Genomic DNA, 19,283 nt, shown 5'->3' on the forward strand with positions numbered 1-19,283 from the left:
GAAGCATCGTTCAGTTTGATCCATTTCATTTCGCACAAGTAGTTATTTCCTTTATTCTGCCCATTTGCCAGTGAGGGCATGATGCGCTTTCTGTAGCTGCTCTGCTGACGGACCCCTCGCTCAAGTCCAGGGAGGATTCTATCAGCCCATTGTTTCCCTGAAATGCAAGCGGTCCTCTCCCACCAAGGGCCAATGTAGCTGCATGTCACTGCTCATTAGTGGAACAAAGTCTCTGCATTCAGCCGCCTGCCATCAGAGCCAGAATGAGCAAAAACTGTCCAGGCGGAGTCACGTAGAGGCTGAAAAAGGCCGTTTCTCTAATTAATTATTCTCATAGTTAACAATGGAGGTCATGGGAGCAATAATATTCTCAATACAGTTAAAAAAAATTTCAAACATAAATTTCATGACGTTTGGGGAAAAAGGTCTTTTAAATTTACTGCATTTAATTCATGGCATTTAGGGGAAGCTATGAACAACTTGGAAAACAACTGAAAGAAGAAGGAGGGTTGCTCTGGAGAATGCACAAATCATCAGATTTTTAGAGAGCACTCAGCAAGGATTTCACAACACAGTTCACAGTCAACCCAGAAATGTGCCAAAACAACAGATTCTGCTTGTTGGGCAACATGGTTCCTATCATGCCTTTTCTTTCACCTTAAAAACATAAAAATAGAAATAGTTATTTTTTGTTTTGTGCGCATTGCTGCTGAATACAGCTCTTTCTGTTTGTTATTTCTGTTATGATTTCCCCTCTGTTGCAGAGCAGCTGGTACGGTGGATCTTGCCAGTATTCAGTGACATGGAAATGATGCCAAATGACCGCACACAGATGTAAGTAGCTTTTATCATGCATTCCAAATCCCCCACTTACACAGGAGTTTCTCTTGACTTGCCTTTAGCACAACAGACAATCAAACAGCTTTGCATATATAGATCCAGCTCATTCTGTCACATCTTTGTTTATTCCTATTATAAAAAGGGACACAACAACAATATACATAATGGAGGCTTCCCCTTGTCTTTTAATCTATCAATAATTTAGTCGTAAAATTACTAAAATGCCCATTATTTAAAAGCAATGAGAACCTGGCTCCCAACTGTAAATATTTCTTTATCATGTTAAATATTTATACATCTTTGGGTATTATTCAATAAGATATCAATGCTTAAAACTTCAGTTGATCTACTTTGTCAGGACTGGTTTGATCAAAATTAATTGAGATAAAGCTCTACAACTATTTCTACATTCTTATTCCAACATTAGGACGAGGACTAAGCATCATAGGTTGAGACATTTTTTAGTGTCAAGGTTCAACATACAGTCCACATCATTAAATGTGTCTAGTCGACATTGATCTACAGCCAAATATCCTAAAAACTAACCGTCAATATCAGCCAAAGTGCACAAAACAGGAAGTCACTCTGAAAAGGTAACAACCCTGACATTCTGAGGAGTTATTGATCTTGAGCATGTGTTATCTTGTTTTTATGTTGCAGAAGCTCAAATTGCAAACAAGAACTGACATCTCCTTGACGACATACGATTTGCACTCACTAAGTTCAAGAATGTTCGAGATACTACCAAAGGTTAGGGCTCGAAAGAGAGATGGTGAAAATCGACATACCTCCCTGTGACCACACAGTGTCTACTGTCTGTTTACACTGACACTCGTGCAAAAATTATAACACAGCTGGTAATACATAAGAACAGCGAGAGGAGGGAAACTCTTCCCACCTGGAGCGGATGTTATGCTGATTATTACTGCTAATGCCAGGACATAGTGGAAAGTTTTAAATCCTGACTAAACCAGTAGCTTGTTCATAATAGTGGGCTCTGAGTAATCCATTAAATGCAAAACAATGATAATGGTCTTTGCAGGAAAGTTGGCAAGAAGCTTAGGGTGGGTATGCTGCACAAAGGTTGTACTTCACAACACCACACACCCCCAGCGATTGTATGCAAAGATTGTTCTGCATCTTTTGGTTTTCAGTATGAAAGCCTTACCTGCTCTTGCTCTGTGTTGGTGTGAGCCTCTATGTGTGGCTAAACGGAATGAGTTCTGTCTTCTTGATTTGTGGATGCAGCAGATTCTCCAAAATGACACCCATGTTCTGGCTGAAGATGATTGTATCTGGTTTTGAGGAGCCATATTTTATTCGGGATAGTGACAAATCTGTAAGTTCTTTTCTATGTGGGTAAAGACATCCGACTAAACTCCTCAGAATTTTCCTTTCCACTTTCAATAAATGTACCGAAGGGGGGAAAAAAGAAGGACTTTTCAACACCCAAAGTGTGTTAAATGTTAAAAGTAGTCAATATGATTCAAACCTCTGTTTAAATAACAGATCACAGATTAACAAAAATGTAATATAAGTTGTATATTAGTGCATTCATCACAGATGCAACCATTCAGGTACTAAGGCAGTATTTAATTTTTAGGGTAAACATTAATGAGTGTAATATACGTACTTTTGCAATTTATTTATATCAATTTAAAATGCATGTTAAATGTGCACTAATTCTAAATAGAATGATAATGCCTGGTATTATGTAGAGTTAAAGTACTGCTTTTAAAAAAATCATTATTAAATAAAGTATTGCATTTATTTATTTATTATCTTTACAACACATGCAAAATAATTCCGTTCAATTTAATTAGTATTTCAGCATAGGTGGCAAACAGAAGTATGCAGCAACATATGATTCATAGATCTTATTACATTTAGCCACATATTCAGAGTCGTTTCAGTTCATCACAGTTTGAAGTAAACTGATGTTGAATGCATTCAATGCATATTCAGCATTGCAGTAATAATATGCAATTCTATAAAACAGGTGTTTCATATTCTGTGCTGAGGGTCGTCAGGAGCTGCAGTGACCCTGTTTGCATCGCCGTGAGTGAAATGCAGCAGGTTTCTACCTCACTAGAGTGATTTGGCTGTTGGTGGATTCTCTCAGCTGATCTCCTGCTGGGTTAGTTGGAGCATTCATCTCCTTGGCAACTCAAGCTTTTACTCAAATCACATTACTGCAAGTTTTTCAGCTTTGGCTTAAAAGTTTAAATACCTCTGTGAAACGGGTTCTCACAAACCAAAGTCACAGCAGGCGGTTTATTCGTTCTTCTATTGTTTCTAAAGCTCAGCAAATAAAACGTCTGCAGTGTCTGGCATACATTCATCTCATGAGCCTCCTGCAAACATGGAAATGATCTACCAAGTGTTTCTTGACCTCTCCATTTCAGAGGTTGAGCGTTTCTGCATGGCTCCGGACGTGAGCGGAGTTTAGGTTGGAAACCTTCAGCAGGGTGTTCATGATTAAGCATGTGTTTCCTAAGAATTAGTCATGGTGGCTTTTCCCCTCAAGAGAGGTTATTTTTAACAACAAAGGATTTAATGACGAGCACAGGCAGACAATAACAATTGGAAGGAAGTGTTCGGTTTTGAGCCCATAACAGATGCTGAGGTTAATGTTTGACACTTCACACTGGGACAATCTGTGGTAAAGATCACTGTTGTGTTTGCGTTAGATGCACTCCACTAATTATGCATATTCTTTAATGTACTAGGAAGGGAACATAAATAATGTATGCATTGCTGATGCTGTGATTTTTTTTTCTTTTAGATTTGAATGACTGCATGGTTTAGCAGGTTGAAAAATGTTCACAGCCTCGCAGAATTATACAAAAACAAACAAAAAAAACCACCAAAACCTGAAATATTTAACAAATTCCTGACCCTGATGACACATTTCTAAGGATGGTTTCCCTCAGTTCATACGAATTCGATTATCTTAAATGCTGTAGGTTTTAGAAAGTCCTAATTCAGGTATGCAGTTAGCCAAGTGTATAATTTGATTGGCATGACATAATGATAATAATGTATCACAGTGGGCAGTCCCTCGCAATAAAGCAGAAATGATTTCTCATTTTGAAGGACTAACAAAGGAATCCCTAGAATTCCCTGTGTCATCCGCACGGCCTGTTTGAGAAAGAATTCAGAGAGGTCTGCGAGGTCCTGCTCCCTTCATTGTTGATTCAGCTAGTGGCACACCCCCACCCAGGAACCATAAATGGAAGCGGTCCTTTGTGCGAGGGGAGTGGAGCAGATTTACTGCGGATGGTCTCCTTACAAAGGACTGCACCACTGTCACAACAGGGCCAGGATCAGCTGCTCCAACTTTCACACAGTATGATTTAACACCATGCTTTACACAGCCACTGATGCAGACACAACTTCTGTTATCACTCAGCAGCATGCATCGCCACAGCGCAGCAGTATGGGATCCTTCTTAGCTATCTGCGGATGCAGCCACAACTAAGATTATTTTATTTATGTTTGCCTACTTTTCACATGGCTGAATTATACTAGTACCAGTCTCAGCATTCGGTCAAGGACACCACATGTCTGAGACAAACCTCCCAAAATAAGGTCTGCTCTAACTCTCAGATTATTTTAAAATCAGGGCACAAGACTTTTCTGTTTACCACCACCTTTAATTAAATTAATAATGGGACAATTCATTCACATTTTGCACTGCACTGGAACTGTACTGTACTTCCTCCCCATCTAGTCTTTCATCTTATTTATGTTTTGGTTTAATGTGTGAAAAAAAGGCAAAAAAAAAAAAAAAGAAATATGATAACTGCACATGCTTCTTTGTGCTGCATAACTGTCACAAACCACTTGGATTAGAGATAAATGTATTCTATTTAAAGCTGCTTTATTCTAAAATAACAAAATCCTTTCACACCAGCCTCCAAACTGCCTGTGCCAGCTGTACATTTCGGGCATGTTTTTTGACTCTCTGATAACTTGTGGGTTTGGTTTCCTCCACGAGTCGCTGTTATGTTGGCTTAATTTTGAAACTCAAGGAGCTGTCCCTTCTGTCTCACCAGAAGTGCTGGTAACCCAAGAATTCACACTAATAAAGCTGTGAGTGTCTCTGTCAAAGATGGCCAGCTTGTTGCTGATACCAAAAATATAGGATTTAATGTCTGAATAAATCTACTGTCATTGTAAAGTATTATAGAAGTCCTCCATTTAAAGCGACAACATCCATCTGTTTACGTTGTATCATAGTCATCACTATGGTTTAATCCCTTGGCACACCAGCAAATTGCCTACGCCAGCTGCGCATTTTGGGCATGCTTCCTTGCCTCTCCGATAACTTTTGGGTTTGGTTTCCTCCATCAGTTTTTGTTATGTAGACTTCAGTACTGTGAAACTTAAGGAGCTTACCCTTCTGTTCTACCAGGATTTGAATTGCAGAGCTTTTAAAAATCAGCTTTAGCATGAAGGTGGCAAATCAGTGAAATCCCTCCAAAACAGTAACTGGAGATTAGCATCTCTGAGCAAAACTTCTGTCCATGAATAAAAAAAAGTCAAATAAAAGAAGCTCAAAACAGCTGCTGTTACATTTGTTGGTTGAGCCATAAATGAGTGCAACATGCTGCTATTTTGAATAACTAACTATTAGGGTTCAGTGTAAATAACATTGTAGAACGATACAAAGGTTTTATTCTCCTCATCCTAAAACCACACGAAATACCTTAAGCTTTATTTATTTAAATCAAAGGTAGATGTTGTTGACAGTATCTTACTTGTCTTAACATCTTGACTTACTGTGGAGACTGAGGTTGTTAGGAACAAGCGGTGATTTCTGGAATCAGTGCGTTACATCTTTTCTCTTTATAGCTTTAAGCCAGACTGACTAGACTGCAAAGTATCTGCCCAGAGATGGAGAGTGAAAAAGTCGAGTCAAGTTTTCAAACTATATGTACCAAAAGAATGCATGTAATATTACATAACAGTCCCCTCTTAGGTTTTATTTTAAGAATATCAGCCTTTACCCACAACCACTTAAAATAGAAAAAGAGCAGTTTGGGTTGTGAGCAGGTGTCAGTTTACTTGTATAAGCTAAACACTGAATGTGGAAATGAACAGTTATGGTGATAAAACTGCAACTACCTATTTGCATTTTGCTTTTTGGTGAAACGTTGGGTTTTGTTAACTCAAAATCTGAATTTAACCAGCTTAATCTCTCTTCCAGTGATTTGACTGCGGGGGCCACTCAGGCTTCTTCAAGTGAGCGTCCATTCTGTTCCAACAAAAGTGCTGCTAATCTGCGAAGAAAGACCTCGTCACCTGCAGGGGTCCATCTCCTCGACCTGCACCACGTCTCCGGTTTCTCTCTTCCCACTGACCTGAGACAATACAGGGCCGGCCAGCTTCACCCTCTGTCCCTGCTCAAGTTACACAACCACCCAGGGCAAGAGGGGACATGAAAGCTCTGCTTCTTTGAGGTTGGGTGAACTCAGGTGAAGGCAGTTACACACCTTTACACTCCTGGGGACACACACAGACCACACCAAGTTGAACCACTGGAGCAAAAGAACTGTTTTTTTCTTTATTTGGATTCATACTGCAACACTGATATGATAATTTGCTGACACATGTGCCGCATCATCAGCAAGAACCATCGCCAAACTGAAGGAAACTGTTATCCAGGCATTTACAGTAACATTCTTGTATGTTAGACTGACAGCACTTCACCTCGGTTGTGGCTAATTTCCACCGGTTGCTGGTGAAATACAGAGTTAAGTTTAAAATTGTACTATTTGTTTGCCTTTAATCATCTACAATACATCACCAATGTGCTAGTCTCGCTTAGCCAGCCCATTCTATACTGCATAATGGTCTGGCTGCAATTCACTGTCTGCTGTAGCGGAAAACAATGCTGTGGCCTGTTTGTGTTTCTTGAAACCAGTCACAATAGCCTTGAGCAGAGTTAAACAAAACATGTGGATTCGGTGCTGCCTTACTACACGATCCAGATCCTCTGCAAAGCTTGAAATTTTCAGGGTGGTATGAGCATGTTGTTGTTGTTATTGTTGTTTCCTATTATAAAGTGGACTCTGAAAACAGAAGCATGCAGGTTGCAAAAGGGGAGGAGAAAGCCGCCTGAAATGAGCGGCCAGTGCTCGGCTTTTACCCGACTAGTCTGACTTATACTGAGTCCAACTATCAATGTGTTAAGTTTGTTTTCTGTCCCTAGGCCAGTTAGATCATCATCACAGTTACTCCCCTCGGTCTCTCACTCAATAAAAAGGCACCAGGGCTGCTTTGGTTTGGCTTTGGAACAGTCTCCCATCTCTTATTAAATCTATCCTGCTGTTATCAATTTCAAATCAAAATTAAGGGTAAAATTAGGAGTTCCTGCCGATTCTGCCTTCGTCATCCACTAATTCATTTGTTTTCTTTCCCTGCTGTTTTGTATTGATTGACTGATTTACTCTGTTTTCTCTTTTAGTATTTTGATATTAAAGTTACACCTCTTTTCAAACTTACAATTGATTAATTATACAGATTTATGACCAAAATATACATGTGCATAAAGCTGTGACTGCTGTCTCTCTAAAAATTCATCTGTATTAATGTGAGTCAGATTTTCAATGATCTGCCTCATAGAATTTGTCTTCTGAGAGCGTGCACTGTGGGGACTGTGGGTGACATCAGTAAAGAGGCTTGTGATGTGTTAAGATCTGATGCATCTGTTACCAAACCCACAGCAACAGAGATGCCTTTCACATGTCTTACACTAGAACCCCCCCAAGTCTTTTGCTGCAATTAGGAATGTGGTTAAGACCCGGCTGCACCCCCACCCACCCAATCACCCCCATCCATCCAGGCGCATACACACCCCCGTCCGCGGGCTGCCAACACACACACACACACACACACACACACACACACACACACACACTGACATACGCTGCTCTTTCTAACTTCAACAATGCCCACATTGTGTCGCGTTCTGCTGTGTGATTGTGGCCCAGGCTGGTTCAAACTTCACACCACCATCAAACACCAGCAGATACACTGAGAGAGGAGAAGCGGTCGGGCAGCACAATGAATCTGCTTAATGTTGGCTGGCAGGTTGGGGAAGATGACACACAATGGCCTGTATCACTCCTGCTCGTGGGTGGAAACTTCAGACTCCTTAATGCCAGTTTTCCAGGGATAAGTCTGTTCAGCTGTTTGTGAAAGAGTTCCTAAAACCTGGAGGATCGTAATGTTCCTTTAGCTGCTCCTCTATGATCTTTCAGTTGAAGTTAAAATATGAGCATCGCTAGAGGTTGAAAGATATGATTTTGAAATGAAATCAGAGTCTCCTCTGGAGTGATTATTTATTTATGAGCATGGTGCTCAGCAGGTGTTATTAATGATGGCACACATAAATATTTTATTCCAATTTTCTTGAGGAGAATGATTAACCTCTTACCAGATTGTCTCGCCCCTGATCAAATTGATTTTTCATTTTTTTCTGTTTTAATCACCATAGAGTTTATTTATTTTACAGTAAATCCTGATATTCTGAGTCTTTAAAACACTGTGTGGCTGTTTAACGACCCACAGCGGCTTGTCTCCTTGTCCGTCTGAATTTCGGAGGTTTATTTGTCCAGCTGACGCACACACTTGCTGTCTTTGTGCAGCCACCCAACTAAAATAGCAAAACAAACTTCATTAATGTGCTCCTGGCTGCTCCATTCGTCTACTGCCTGTCTCAGAATGTAGAAACAGGAGCTGATGTGGGACAAATTCTAACTCTTTCAATTACAGTATAAACATATACGTTTATGTGTTCAGATCAAATCAAGTTTATTTATATCGTACGTATTTAAAAAGACAACAACAACAAAAAAAAAACCTGAGTGGATCTAAGGGCTGCACATGTTATAGGACAGTCAGCAACAAAAAATATGTGCAAAAGGTAGGTCAGGATACAGACTTGTAACATCAGTTTGCAAAACAAAATAAATATGAAGTACTCAAAAAGCAACAACAAAGAAATATATGGAATACTTAAATATTTTGACCATTATAAGCAAACAAAAGCTATTGAAAACACAAACGTCCTGATATTTTTCTTAAAAATATAAATGAAGGAGGAACATTTGATTGATTAGTTCCAAAGCTTTGGCACTCAAGGAAGTAATACACAGATTTCAACTCATCTTTAGTGCAAAAAAAGTCTTTTTGTTCAGAGTTAACAAAATTGAATTTAAGTCAGACAGATGTCACCTGTCACCTGCTGTTAAATATCATGTCACAAATGAGGAATGCTGTGAAACAAAATGGTGATGCCAAATGGAAGGCTATATGAGGAATATAAATTACAATTATAACACATTTTGAGGCTATTTATTTTATCTGAGCACAATTATATTTGTTCAATCTCTCATATGTCATGTATGTGGTCCAACAATGCAGATCTACCTCATGAGGCGCTCCCCTGCTGCAGTTCGCCCTGTCGGCCGGAGGAGGCGCTGCTGCTGGGAGCCTTAAAACCACTACAGCCTTCAGTCATCAATTGACTGAGCAGAGAGGAGCTGCGGGACCTGCGGCTCTCAACTTTGGGACTGTTGGACACATCTGGATCTACAATGCTGCTGCAGGGAGAACTCTCTGCTACTGCTGCTGCTGCACTTTTATTGAGTTTATATTTCCTGGAGCCAGCTTTGGTGCTCGCCTTCAACCTGGACACCGGTCATGTCATCAGGAAACACGGGGAGCCGGGCAGTCTGTTCGGGTTCTCTCTTGCCATGCACCGGCAGCTCAACCCGGATAAAATGATGTGAGTAAAGCTTTTATCTCGATCTGCTGCTAGAACACCTGAGGAGGCAGATTCACTTCTCTCTGTGGGGGCTTTTTGGCTGCTATTTAGAAAGTCATGCAAATTCAAATTGGTTTGCATGTACTGAAAAAAACTGATTGAGAGGCAGCAGACACATGAATCATTTTCACTCAGTTTAATTTTTGTCTGCATAAATCTGGCTTAACCTGGAGAAACCTGTTCATGAAAGTTACTGTAACTGTCTCCCAGAGCTCTTAGTGTTTTGTTCTGATTTTGAATAGATTTCGACTTCCCCACATGCAGTGATGCTTTGAATATGAAATGGGAAGCAGCCAAAGGACAACAAGTGCAAAAACAATGGCTGGAAGTGTCATGCAAATGTGCCTGGAGAGTCAAAAGGGAGCAGTGAGAGGAGAGATATAATGATGGAGATTAAAAAAAGAAAAAATCATTTTCTGGAAAGCTTTGCAAAGGTGTGGCTACTATAGATTTTAAGGGTACAGTTGTAGCCCTAGATAGGTAGGTAATCTTGTTTTCACAGCAAAAAGATAATTTTTCTGTATCAGTTTTGCTTGTTCATATCATCCATTCCCTCCTAGCAGTGGTGTTTCCTGGGTTGTTCTGTAAAAACCTGAAAAAGTTCCCTGAGTCACTGAGCAGGTGCTTTTCCATTCTGCATTTTTACTGATAAAGTTGGATTGATAAACACTCGTCTCGGTATCTGATCCTACAGGCACATGTTCACATGTACAAAAACGCGCCAAATCAGAGACGTGTTAAGTTTGTGCCAAGATGAAAGTAAACAGCAGTCTAATTTTAAAATATTTCTTCAATGCAGCGTTTCAAGAATGTCTGGCAATGCTGTGATACGTACACTACAGGAAATTGTCTGGTTCGGCCCGCCCTGAGGGGGCAGAATAGACAGCGGTGTAGTGAGTCTGATCCTCTTGTCACACAAAGTGTAACAGGGATAAGTTGAGGAGAGGGAGTGGCATATCAAAGCCTGCACAGAGAGTGAGGCTTTGTGCAGGAGGCACTGTGCTGGCAGGCAGAGGACCCTGCAGGAGCATGTTGAGAAACACAGGGCAGGGATGAGACGCCCTGATAACAAGACTTAAAGAGATTTCCCAAAGATGACATTGATTAGACTTAACTTCTGGAATTTTATCTAACTGCTGTTTTGGCTATTGCGCAAAAGCAGGTCACGGTGTAGTGAGCTGTGCAAAACTTCCAAAATCTGTTGTTGTGCAAGGATTCCTTTGGACACAAAGAGCCCTGTAAACTGAAAAGAGGCACTTTTGCATGTGCCAGACTTGACAAGAGGGAAAAGTCTTGAAACTGATGTCATATTTGTTGGGCAAATAGACGCTTGAAATGTGACACAGGCTTGATAGTTTGTTTTCAACCAGTAAAAGTAAGAGGAGAGTGCAGATTTGCCTCCCTTACATGCTGCTGTATGAGAAAAGCTGCCATCATGTGCAAAATTTGGTTCATGAGAACAAAAAAACAAAACCACTGCATGTGACTTACAGCCCCTGTACTATATATATGACAGTAATATATATAAGCAAGACTAAACAGGAATACTTAGATGTCACATGTTGGTGTTTTTTTCTAGTCCTCAGTTATAGCTAAAACTAATTCATGTTTTATTACTCAATAATAATAACTTGATAGACCATGATGTATAGATGATCAAAACATGAAAGGTTGTGGTATTTTTGCCTCACCCTGTCAACCCCAGAACCTGCTGCTGGGTTCAAAAGCCATGTAGTCTTTTAAAAAATTGCCAAAGTGACACCTTTATTAGAGCCAAACTGTTAAAGCAGAAAGAATTGTCAGATTTCTAACTTTCCGACAGTCCATGAACTGATTTTCCGTGGCATGCTGGGAAAATTAACCAAACTTAAATTAAAATTTTAGGGTATTTTATCAAAATCTCTTTATTGTACACGTTTCATTTTTTAAAAAACTTGCCAAAAATTGTGTTTGCAGTAACCAGATTCCATAAAAAAACGAAAAAGTCTGCACTCCTCGGCAAAACCGTGAAGCCACAGTGGCTTAGCTGTGACAAACAGTCAAATGTCAGAAGTTCAGGGACTTTTAGGCTAAACTGCAGGCTGTGTTTATACAAAGCAGATAGGACACAAGTATGGAAACAAATTAAAATGTAATTAGTGAAATGTCTACAGTATGTACAGTTACTATTTTTTCAGGATTGGTAACACCTGTGGGTGCTTGGTAAAATGTTGTAGATTTTTGTAAGATGATTAATCAGAGAAATTCAACTTTTGTTTCCCCCTTTAAAAAAAAAACTGCACAGAAGACATTTTGAGTTCTCTCTACTTCTAGCCATGGTTGTGCTGTTTCCATAGTGGTGCAGGACTTTATATTACAGTCAAAAATGAGCCTACAGTGAGTAAAAATGTAAGAGGAGCAATAAAAACACAAAGCTTTGCATTTAGAGGGCTCAAAAATAACTTCAACAAATCATCAACTTATCAAAGTAGCAGCCGGTTTTCTTTATCTGTTCATTTTTGGTTTCACCTCTACTAAAAATCAATCACTTTTTAAATGTAATATATAGATCATGAAGTCGATTGCTAGTTGCTGCCCTGTTTAAAATTATTCACATTGTTGAGCTCTCGTGTCTCAGATGAAAATATATGAAGACAGAGTCACTGTATGGAAACGCACAGCGGTTCTTGTTGTTGTAATGGAGGAAAGTGTGGAGTAAACAGCAGCTCCTTCTCCTCAGCCGTGATCTTAGCTCTAAATCCTCATGTGACCCTGAGATAATCAGCCAGACGAGTCAAGTGGAAGCTCAGCAGAGCACACAGACCCATGTAATGAACAGCCTTGTCTGACTAGGAGCAGTGACGGACACTGAAACCAACAGTCAGCGATGTGTCACACACTCTGCATCTGTTGCTCTTGTTCTCGTATGAACATGCGTTTGATGACGATCGCTGGCAGCTGCAAACCTCTGCTTGCCACATTAATCTGATTATTATAAATCATATGTGAAGAGAGAAACGCTGGCCTTCACATGGCTTTTTTCCTGAACAAGCGACAGGAGGTGAAATATAGATATGACTAAATAGGCCAGATTCCTTTCATGACAAATGCAAACTGTCTTTTCATTCTTCTGCGTTTCAGAGCTAAAAAACAAATCTTCTCAACACTTCTTTTTGACTGGACTGTTCTTTTATTTATAGCCACTTCTGCAACTCTCTCCTTGCTGTTCCTCTAATGGTTTCTTGGTGTTATCAGATCTTCCTGAAGCAACAAGGAAATCCGTGTTTCAAAACAAGACTGAATATAATGTGGCATCTTGCAAAGAGGCAACTGGATGCCTCTTCCATGAATAATGTGCACGGTTAATGATGTGGATTTAACATCCTTTGTATGAAACCAGAGGAAAAGAGCGTTTGACTGGACATGGACGGCCATCTGTGCACATGTAACCCGTAGATTAGCCGCATCAGTGAATCATCAGTCGTTCCAGTTAAACTTCGCATTGGCGCTCGAAGAAAGGGGTTAATAAACGCAGTTAAACAGGTGCATGGAACTTGTTTCAAACTTTTTTTTTCTTTGCTTGACATGCTGAATATTCATGGTTCCTTCTGTGATGTGTTTCCAGCCAATCACAGGTCAGCACCAATCAGTGGGCAATGTGCAAACTGAAACAGTTAGAACAGCTGCAGCAGTTCCTGTGAGTTCTTCTTGCTTCGAGTGCACAGCTGTGAGAGCGCTGGAGCACATCTGTTAACGGAGACCAGTGAGATCACTGTGTAAACCCACACCAGTCACCATGCATTCCCATTTACACTGCAGTGAAAGACAATGTGCATGATGGGATGCGGTTTCACGCTGTAGACTGACACATACTGGGTAGATGTAAGTTTGAAAAATCCAGCAACAAGAGGGTTACAAATGACATTTTTTACGGATTACTCACAGTGTGTGACTCAGTGTATGATATATCCATAGTGGGACATTTTACATTTGACATGCATGCCTATACTTTTCCCAGAGTGGCCCAAAAATACTTCTTTTTAGGCCAAACTACAGTTTTCAGGGGTCAAGAATAAACTCCCTACGTCAGACATATTTAGCATTTTTGCACCACAGTTTTTAGTATGTGAATAATAACACATCCATGAAGAGCTAAAATCAGCCAGTGTGCCAGTCCTGTTTTATGGAGCGGCCTCTGTAGAAGCAAAGAACACGACCATAAAGTTTGAAGTCAGTTTCATTCTTATCAGCACACTTTGATGTATTTCCAGTGTGACTTTTCCTACTCTATAATTGTCACACTGCAAGCAAACTTTGCATTAATTCCAGCTGCTAGAAGGCGGATGAATTAGTGTATTTTTTTCTATTTTCAAACTGAAAAACTAGTGCATGTGTCTACTTGACTGACGTGTTGCATGTCAATGTTACTCCACAGTTACTTGCTAAATTCTACAGCTTTCACAGTGATGAGTAGCTCTGCTCTTAAGTTGCAAGTATTTCTCTTTACCTGTGTTACAAGCTCTTCAAAAGTGGAGTGTTTTCCTGCATGTGGCCTCGTGGATTTTACTTCTCTTAGTGAGGCAAAGAGGGATTTAGGCAGCTTACACTTTGAATACCTCTTGAAACATACAGCAGATGTCCACTGCTTGGACAAAGCTTTCATTCGTTAATCATTCATTAATCGTTAATTGTGTACTCTTTGTTAATTGAAGATAACACAATCTCTGTCTGTGTGATTTCTTTCACGGGGGCTGCAGCCAAAAAGTATTCCCATTATCGATTAATCTACTGTTTTTCTAGGTGATCCATTTCTTATATCAGAAAACAGAAAAACATTTTGATATCATTACATTTTCATGATTTGTTATATCTGAAACACAATCTGACACCCAGACATGTTCTGTTTTTATGTCATATGTCACATTCTGACATTTGAAAAGGTGGAACCACAAATGTTTGGAATTTTTACTCAAAAATGACAAACTAAAGAAACTCCATTTAATCTCTGCAGTCTGTCACCCTTTTCCTGTAGCTCAGAAGCTTAAATGTGACACTTAAGCCAACTGTAAAGCCTCCTGTTTGTATTTGCATCTCACTGGGTTTTGTTTGAGGAGACAGTTTACGGTTTGGTCTCCAGTCTTCCATGAGGCCTCCTTGTTTAAGCAAATGAAGAGGCACAGGGCAGCTCAACAGATCAATAGGTGGCTTATAGAAGGAACTGCAGAGTCACGGAGAGGAGAAAAGGGTGGAGAGGATTTCCTCTCCCTCCTTTGAAGAAATTCCTACATTGTGAGTTTGCTGCTCAGCTCACACATGGTGGTGTAGCGTCTCATCGGCAGTCATTCATACAGAGAAAAAACAACGTACGCTAAGAGTTTTGGTGATTATACAACTGTGAGAAAAACAGACTAAATTAACTTTAAAAAAAATTTAACCTTATGTTGCTTAAGTGAACAGTCTTTATTGGGGAAACTATTGTTTTAGTTCTAATCAGTCCGTAGTGATTCACATCCTGCAGTAGAAGTTTACAGAGATGTTCCTAAAGTCTAAGTGAAGACTTCAGTCAGCCTCGAGTCTCTAAATGCTCTGCATTAAATGACACATTTCAAAAGTGTGTGGCTGCCGCTGTGTTGTGTGTTGCTCTGATGCCACTAATAGGAAATATGGCCCACATGCTTTGTGGTTTTCTGCTGTACCCTTGCAGAGGTTCGACACTATGTGAAAGGCTACAAATGCGAGGTTGCTGTCACCACATTGCAAAGGTGTTAAACACAAAGCTTAACTTAGATAGTGCAGCGAGTTAGACAGTTGCTGACCCAGGTATATTTCCTGAGAGCACGGAAAAAAAGTGTTGTGCACTTTTGCTTCATATGCATTTTCTCTTTCATTTGGATGACATGTTTCATCATTCAGGCGTTTTTCAAGTCGACAGTCATGCTGAAAAAGGACTGAAGGCCAAGTCATCAGCACCTCACTGCATCCGTGTGTGTGCATTAGTTTCCTATTATATACAGATATATCTTCTCAAAACTATGTGTAACTATCTACGTTGCCGCTGATTGAGTCAAGAAAATTTACACTATCATTTAGAAGTCTCAACTATTATTCTTTTAAGCTGAGAGTTAAAATTACTCTTTTCTGAATTAGATTCTATCATCTTTTTATGCTTTATAGTTTTTGTTCTATATCACAGTTTCCTCTTGAAATGAACACTTCAGATTTCATGTTGTTAGACCCTTTTGCTTTCTGTCAAATAAAAAGAAACCTTAAAAGCATTTTTTTTTTGTAGCACAGAAAGTATTAGACTTGTGTTGACAGTTGTGGGAAAACAGATAAATTAAACACGTCTGTTCATGCACTTCACTTTCTAACTGCAACAGCTCTTAAATTCATAATGGTGTCATTGTGAAGTTCTGAGGCTGCTTTGGGTTTTTCTCTGTCCAGCAGCACGCGCAAGTCCAAAACCTAATGTGTAAAAGAAAATCTGATGACGCCTCTTTGATAAGTGCATGAGTGTTTCTCATAATGTCACCACACTGCCTGCTGCCCCCCATGAAACACAGCGACTCTTCATGCCGGTTACGAGCTACTGTGAGAATGTGGTCTTTGTAGGGAAGCTGTGGTCAACGGGTGAGACATGCACACAACCACCACCACAATATAGAAGACACTTCACATAAGATTGTCGGCAGATTGTCCGAACACTGGTCTACTGTCACATATGGCAGCTCTCTGTTTTCTGTCTTCTAACAAAATGTAATTGCTCTTTGAGAGACTGTGTGACAGACTTATGGTGGTAAATCATCAGTCCTGTGAATTGTGCAATACATGCAATATGCAAGAATCATAGAAAATAAAAAAGACATATTTGTGAACAGCTTTGTTTCCAGTGTAATATTCGTTGTCATTGAGTTGTACCAGAAGGCCTTTATAGTCAGGATGAGTCAGCATCATGAATCTCAATGAGATTATTTGGAATTTAAGGTTTTTAAATGACTGCAAGGTGACTCAGTGGTTAGCATTGTTGCCTCGCAGCAAGAAGGTCCTGGTGAGGACACCTGGGATCTTTCTGCGTGGAGTTTGCATGTTCTCCCTGTGCAGCGTGGGTTCTCTCCGGGTTCTCTGGCTTCCTCCCACAGTCCAAAAACATTGTTGAGGTTAATTGGTGATTCTAAATTGTCTGTAGGTGTGAATGTGAGTGTGCTTGGTTGTCTGTCTCTAAGTGTAGCCCTGTGATAGACTGGTGACCTGTCCAGGGTGTCCCCTGCCTTCACCCTGAGTCAGCTGGGATAGACTCCAGCCCCATGCGACCCTAGTGAGGATTAAGCGGTGTATAGATAATGGATGGATATAATATTCATGGTTACCTGTTGACAAATGATTTTGGTTCCTTTAGTGCCACTATGAGTTTGATAGTTTGTGGTGTTGAGTGAAATTTCTCAATAACTCCTTGGATGAACAGTTATTATAGAGATTTGTGTTTCCCTCAGGATGAAGTGTTGTAACTTTGGCGATCCTTAACCTTTCTTCCACGATCATGTTGAAATTTGATTTGCAAAACATCTACAAAATTGGTGACATTCCTGTCAGCCTTAGCTGAGTTTTGTGTTCAGTGCTTTGGTGCACATGGTAGTGGTCCATCTGCTAAACCTGAGCGTGTTAGCGTTGCACTCTACATATGATTAGTTTTGAGTGTGCTGTTGGTACACATTTGAAACATCCATCCATCATCTATGCACCGCTTAATCCTCATTAGGGTTGTGGGGGGCTGGAGCCCATCCCAACCGACTCAGGGCGAAGGAAGGGGACACCCTGGACAGGTCACCCATTTGAAAAATTTCCAAAAAAATAAGTATTTAATCTTCAGAAAAAAATATTTTTTAAGTTTAACTGGCAGTTTCATTCAAAAGCTGCGGTTTGATTGTCAGCTAACATCGCTCGTTTCATTTCCTGATTGTATAGAATGTATGTTGATATTTGTGTATGCTAAGTGCTGAAACAATAAACTATGAAGATTAGTACACACTGTTTGATTAGAGACACCTCCGTCTTGTTAGCCACATGTTGTTGTTGGCTCATGTTGTATTTTTGAACAATTCCAATCTGGTTTCCGGGTTTTTTGCTGTGTTGAGTCAAACAGAGTAGATCATTTCTGTCTCATCCGTACTGCGGGTTTAAGCACTGAGTATCCTTTTCTGTTATAACAAACAGACAGTTTTTTCTTCATATTTATCCCACAGATCTTTCTCACATAGTAACTCTTTATTTGACAATTTAGTCAGGAAACAAAGTGAGAGAGAGCGAGCGAGGTATGACATGCAACAAAGGCTCCTTGGCGGAAATGAATCAGGGATGTTATGGGTATAAGGTATGTGTCTGAGCCACGAGGCCTCCAGGATGCTACTATTGTTCTTGGTTTTTTCAAGTTGTTGTACTTGTTGCCCCCGTGTGCGGCCCTTTACATTGAGATACTTGCAGTGCAGCTGCAGTGTAATTTAGAAAGACAAATAGGCTTGGGCTTTCTAGGCTTTTTCACTAAAACCGTCAGACAAAAAGAAGAAAAAAATTCTTCTGCGACAGTCACCACAATATCAGTATTGCAGAAGACATATTGCATACTTTTTCTAGACAGGAAAACATTGATTCTTGCTGTCTTTTGATATCGCTGTCTCTGCCACTGCTGATGTTGTTGCATACAAGTGTTAAATTCAACAAGCTGTTACTCTGGAGCTTGTTAAAAGGAATCCTAACAAATGTAGAGGATGGTTCACTGAAGCTGTAGCTGAAGCTAGTTGGAGTGAAAGACGTTTATACCAAAAAGGGCAGATTCTAATACTTTTCACCAGATCCTAGAATCCTGAAAATGTCTTTCTTTGTTGTATGTTCCTTCAGGCTGTTGATCGGTGCACCAAGAGCCAGAGCTTTGGGAAAACAAACAGCCAAGATCACAGGAGGCCTTTATAAATGTGAGATCACGCCGTCCAGTGCTTGTGAGCGCATTGAGTTTGACAATGAAGGTGAGAATCTGTCAGCAAAACAGACAGAAGATTTACAAACTTAATAGTATTGTATTTGGGTCATTCAGTCTCAAATCATCAGATATTTGTAATAATATTTGCTCGACTGGCTTTGATTTGCCTACATTTTTTATAGCATAAAATATGGATAGTTATAAAGATGCTTGTAAAATATTAGCTTAAAATGATAGTTTTTTTCTTTTTTTTTAGTTGCTCATCGACCCACTTTCAGCATGTTCATGTGTTGAAATTTGAGGCTATGTTTGGATGACAATCTGTGAGGAATTATTAATGATAAAAGCTGGAAATTTCACTGTTATTTCTAATAAAGCAATTGATTAAGAATTTTAAATATTAGATAAGTAGATCAGTTAATTTCGAGTTGTGGCTGAGTTAAAATCTGAAAATATTAAGCAATTTTTATGTATAATATTTTACTTATCAAGTTATTGAGACAGTCTTGTTTTACTTTCATAACTGATTGAGCATGTATGACAAGCTGGACCACAACAACAGAAATACTGTTAAATAGCCTGATCCAACTCCAACAGAGTTCTGGAGTTTCATAATGGCTCCTCAAATATAACAAAGTTTATTGTTGGTTTGGTTTT

At 39.7% G+C, this 19,283-nt stretch overlaps 1 protein-coding gene across 2 annotated transcripts in view; it reads left to right on the plus strand.

Moving 5' to 3' along the window:
* Positions 1-9,339: 9,339 nt before the first annotated feature.
* The window catches only part of itga6a (integrin, alpha 6a), a 21,595-nt gene continuing 11,651 nt past the window's right edge, over positions 9,340-19,283 (plus strand). Inside the window, exons 1-2 of one of the 2 annotated variants that reach the window (XM_008278715.1) lie at positions 9,340-9,637; positions 18,548-18,672. In XM_008278715.1, the coding sequence (XP_008276937.1) occupies positions 9,447-9,637; positions 18,548-18,672 (316 nt within the window). In that variant the 5' untranslated portion in view covers positions 9,340-9,446. The remainder of the gene's footprint in view (positions 9,638-18,547; positions 18,673-19,283) is intronic. The other variant, XM_008278714.1, reaches the window with a different exon arrangement.

The sequence above is a fragment of the Stegastes partitus genome, unplaced genomic scaffold (genome assembly GCF_000690725.1).
Source record: "Stegastes partitus isolate 25-593 unplaced genomic scaffold, Stegastes_partitus-1.0.2 Scaffold130, whole genome shotgun sequence".
NCBI lineage: Eukaryota > Metazoa > Chordata > Actinopteri > Pomacentridae > Stegastes > Stegastes partitus.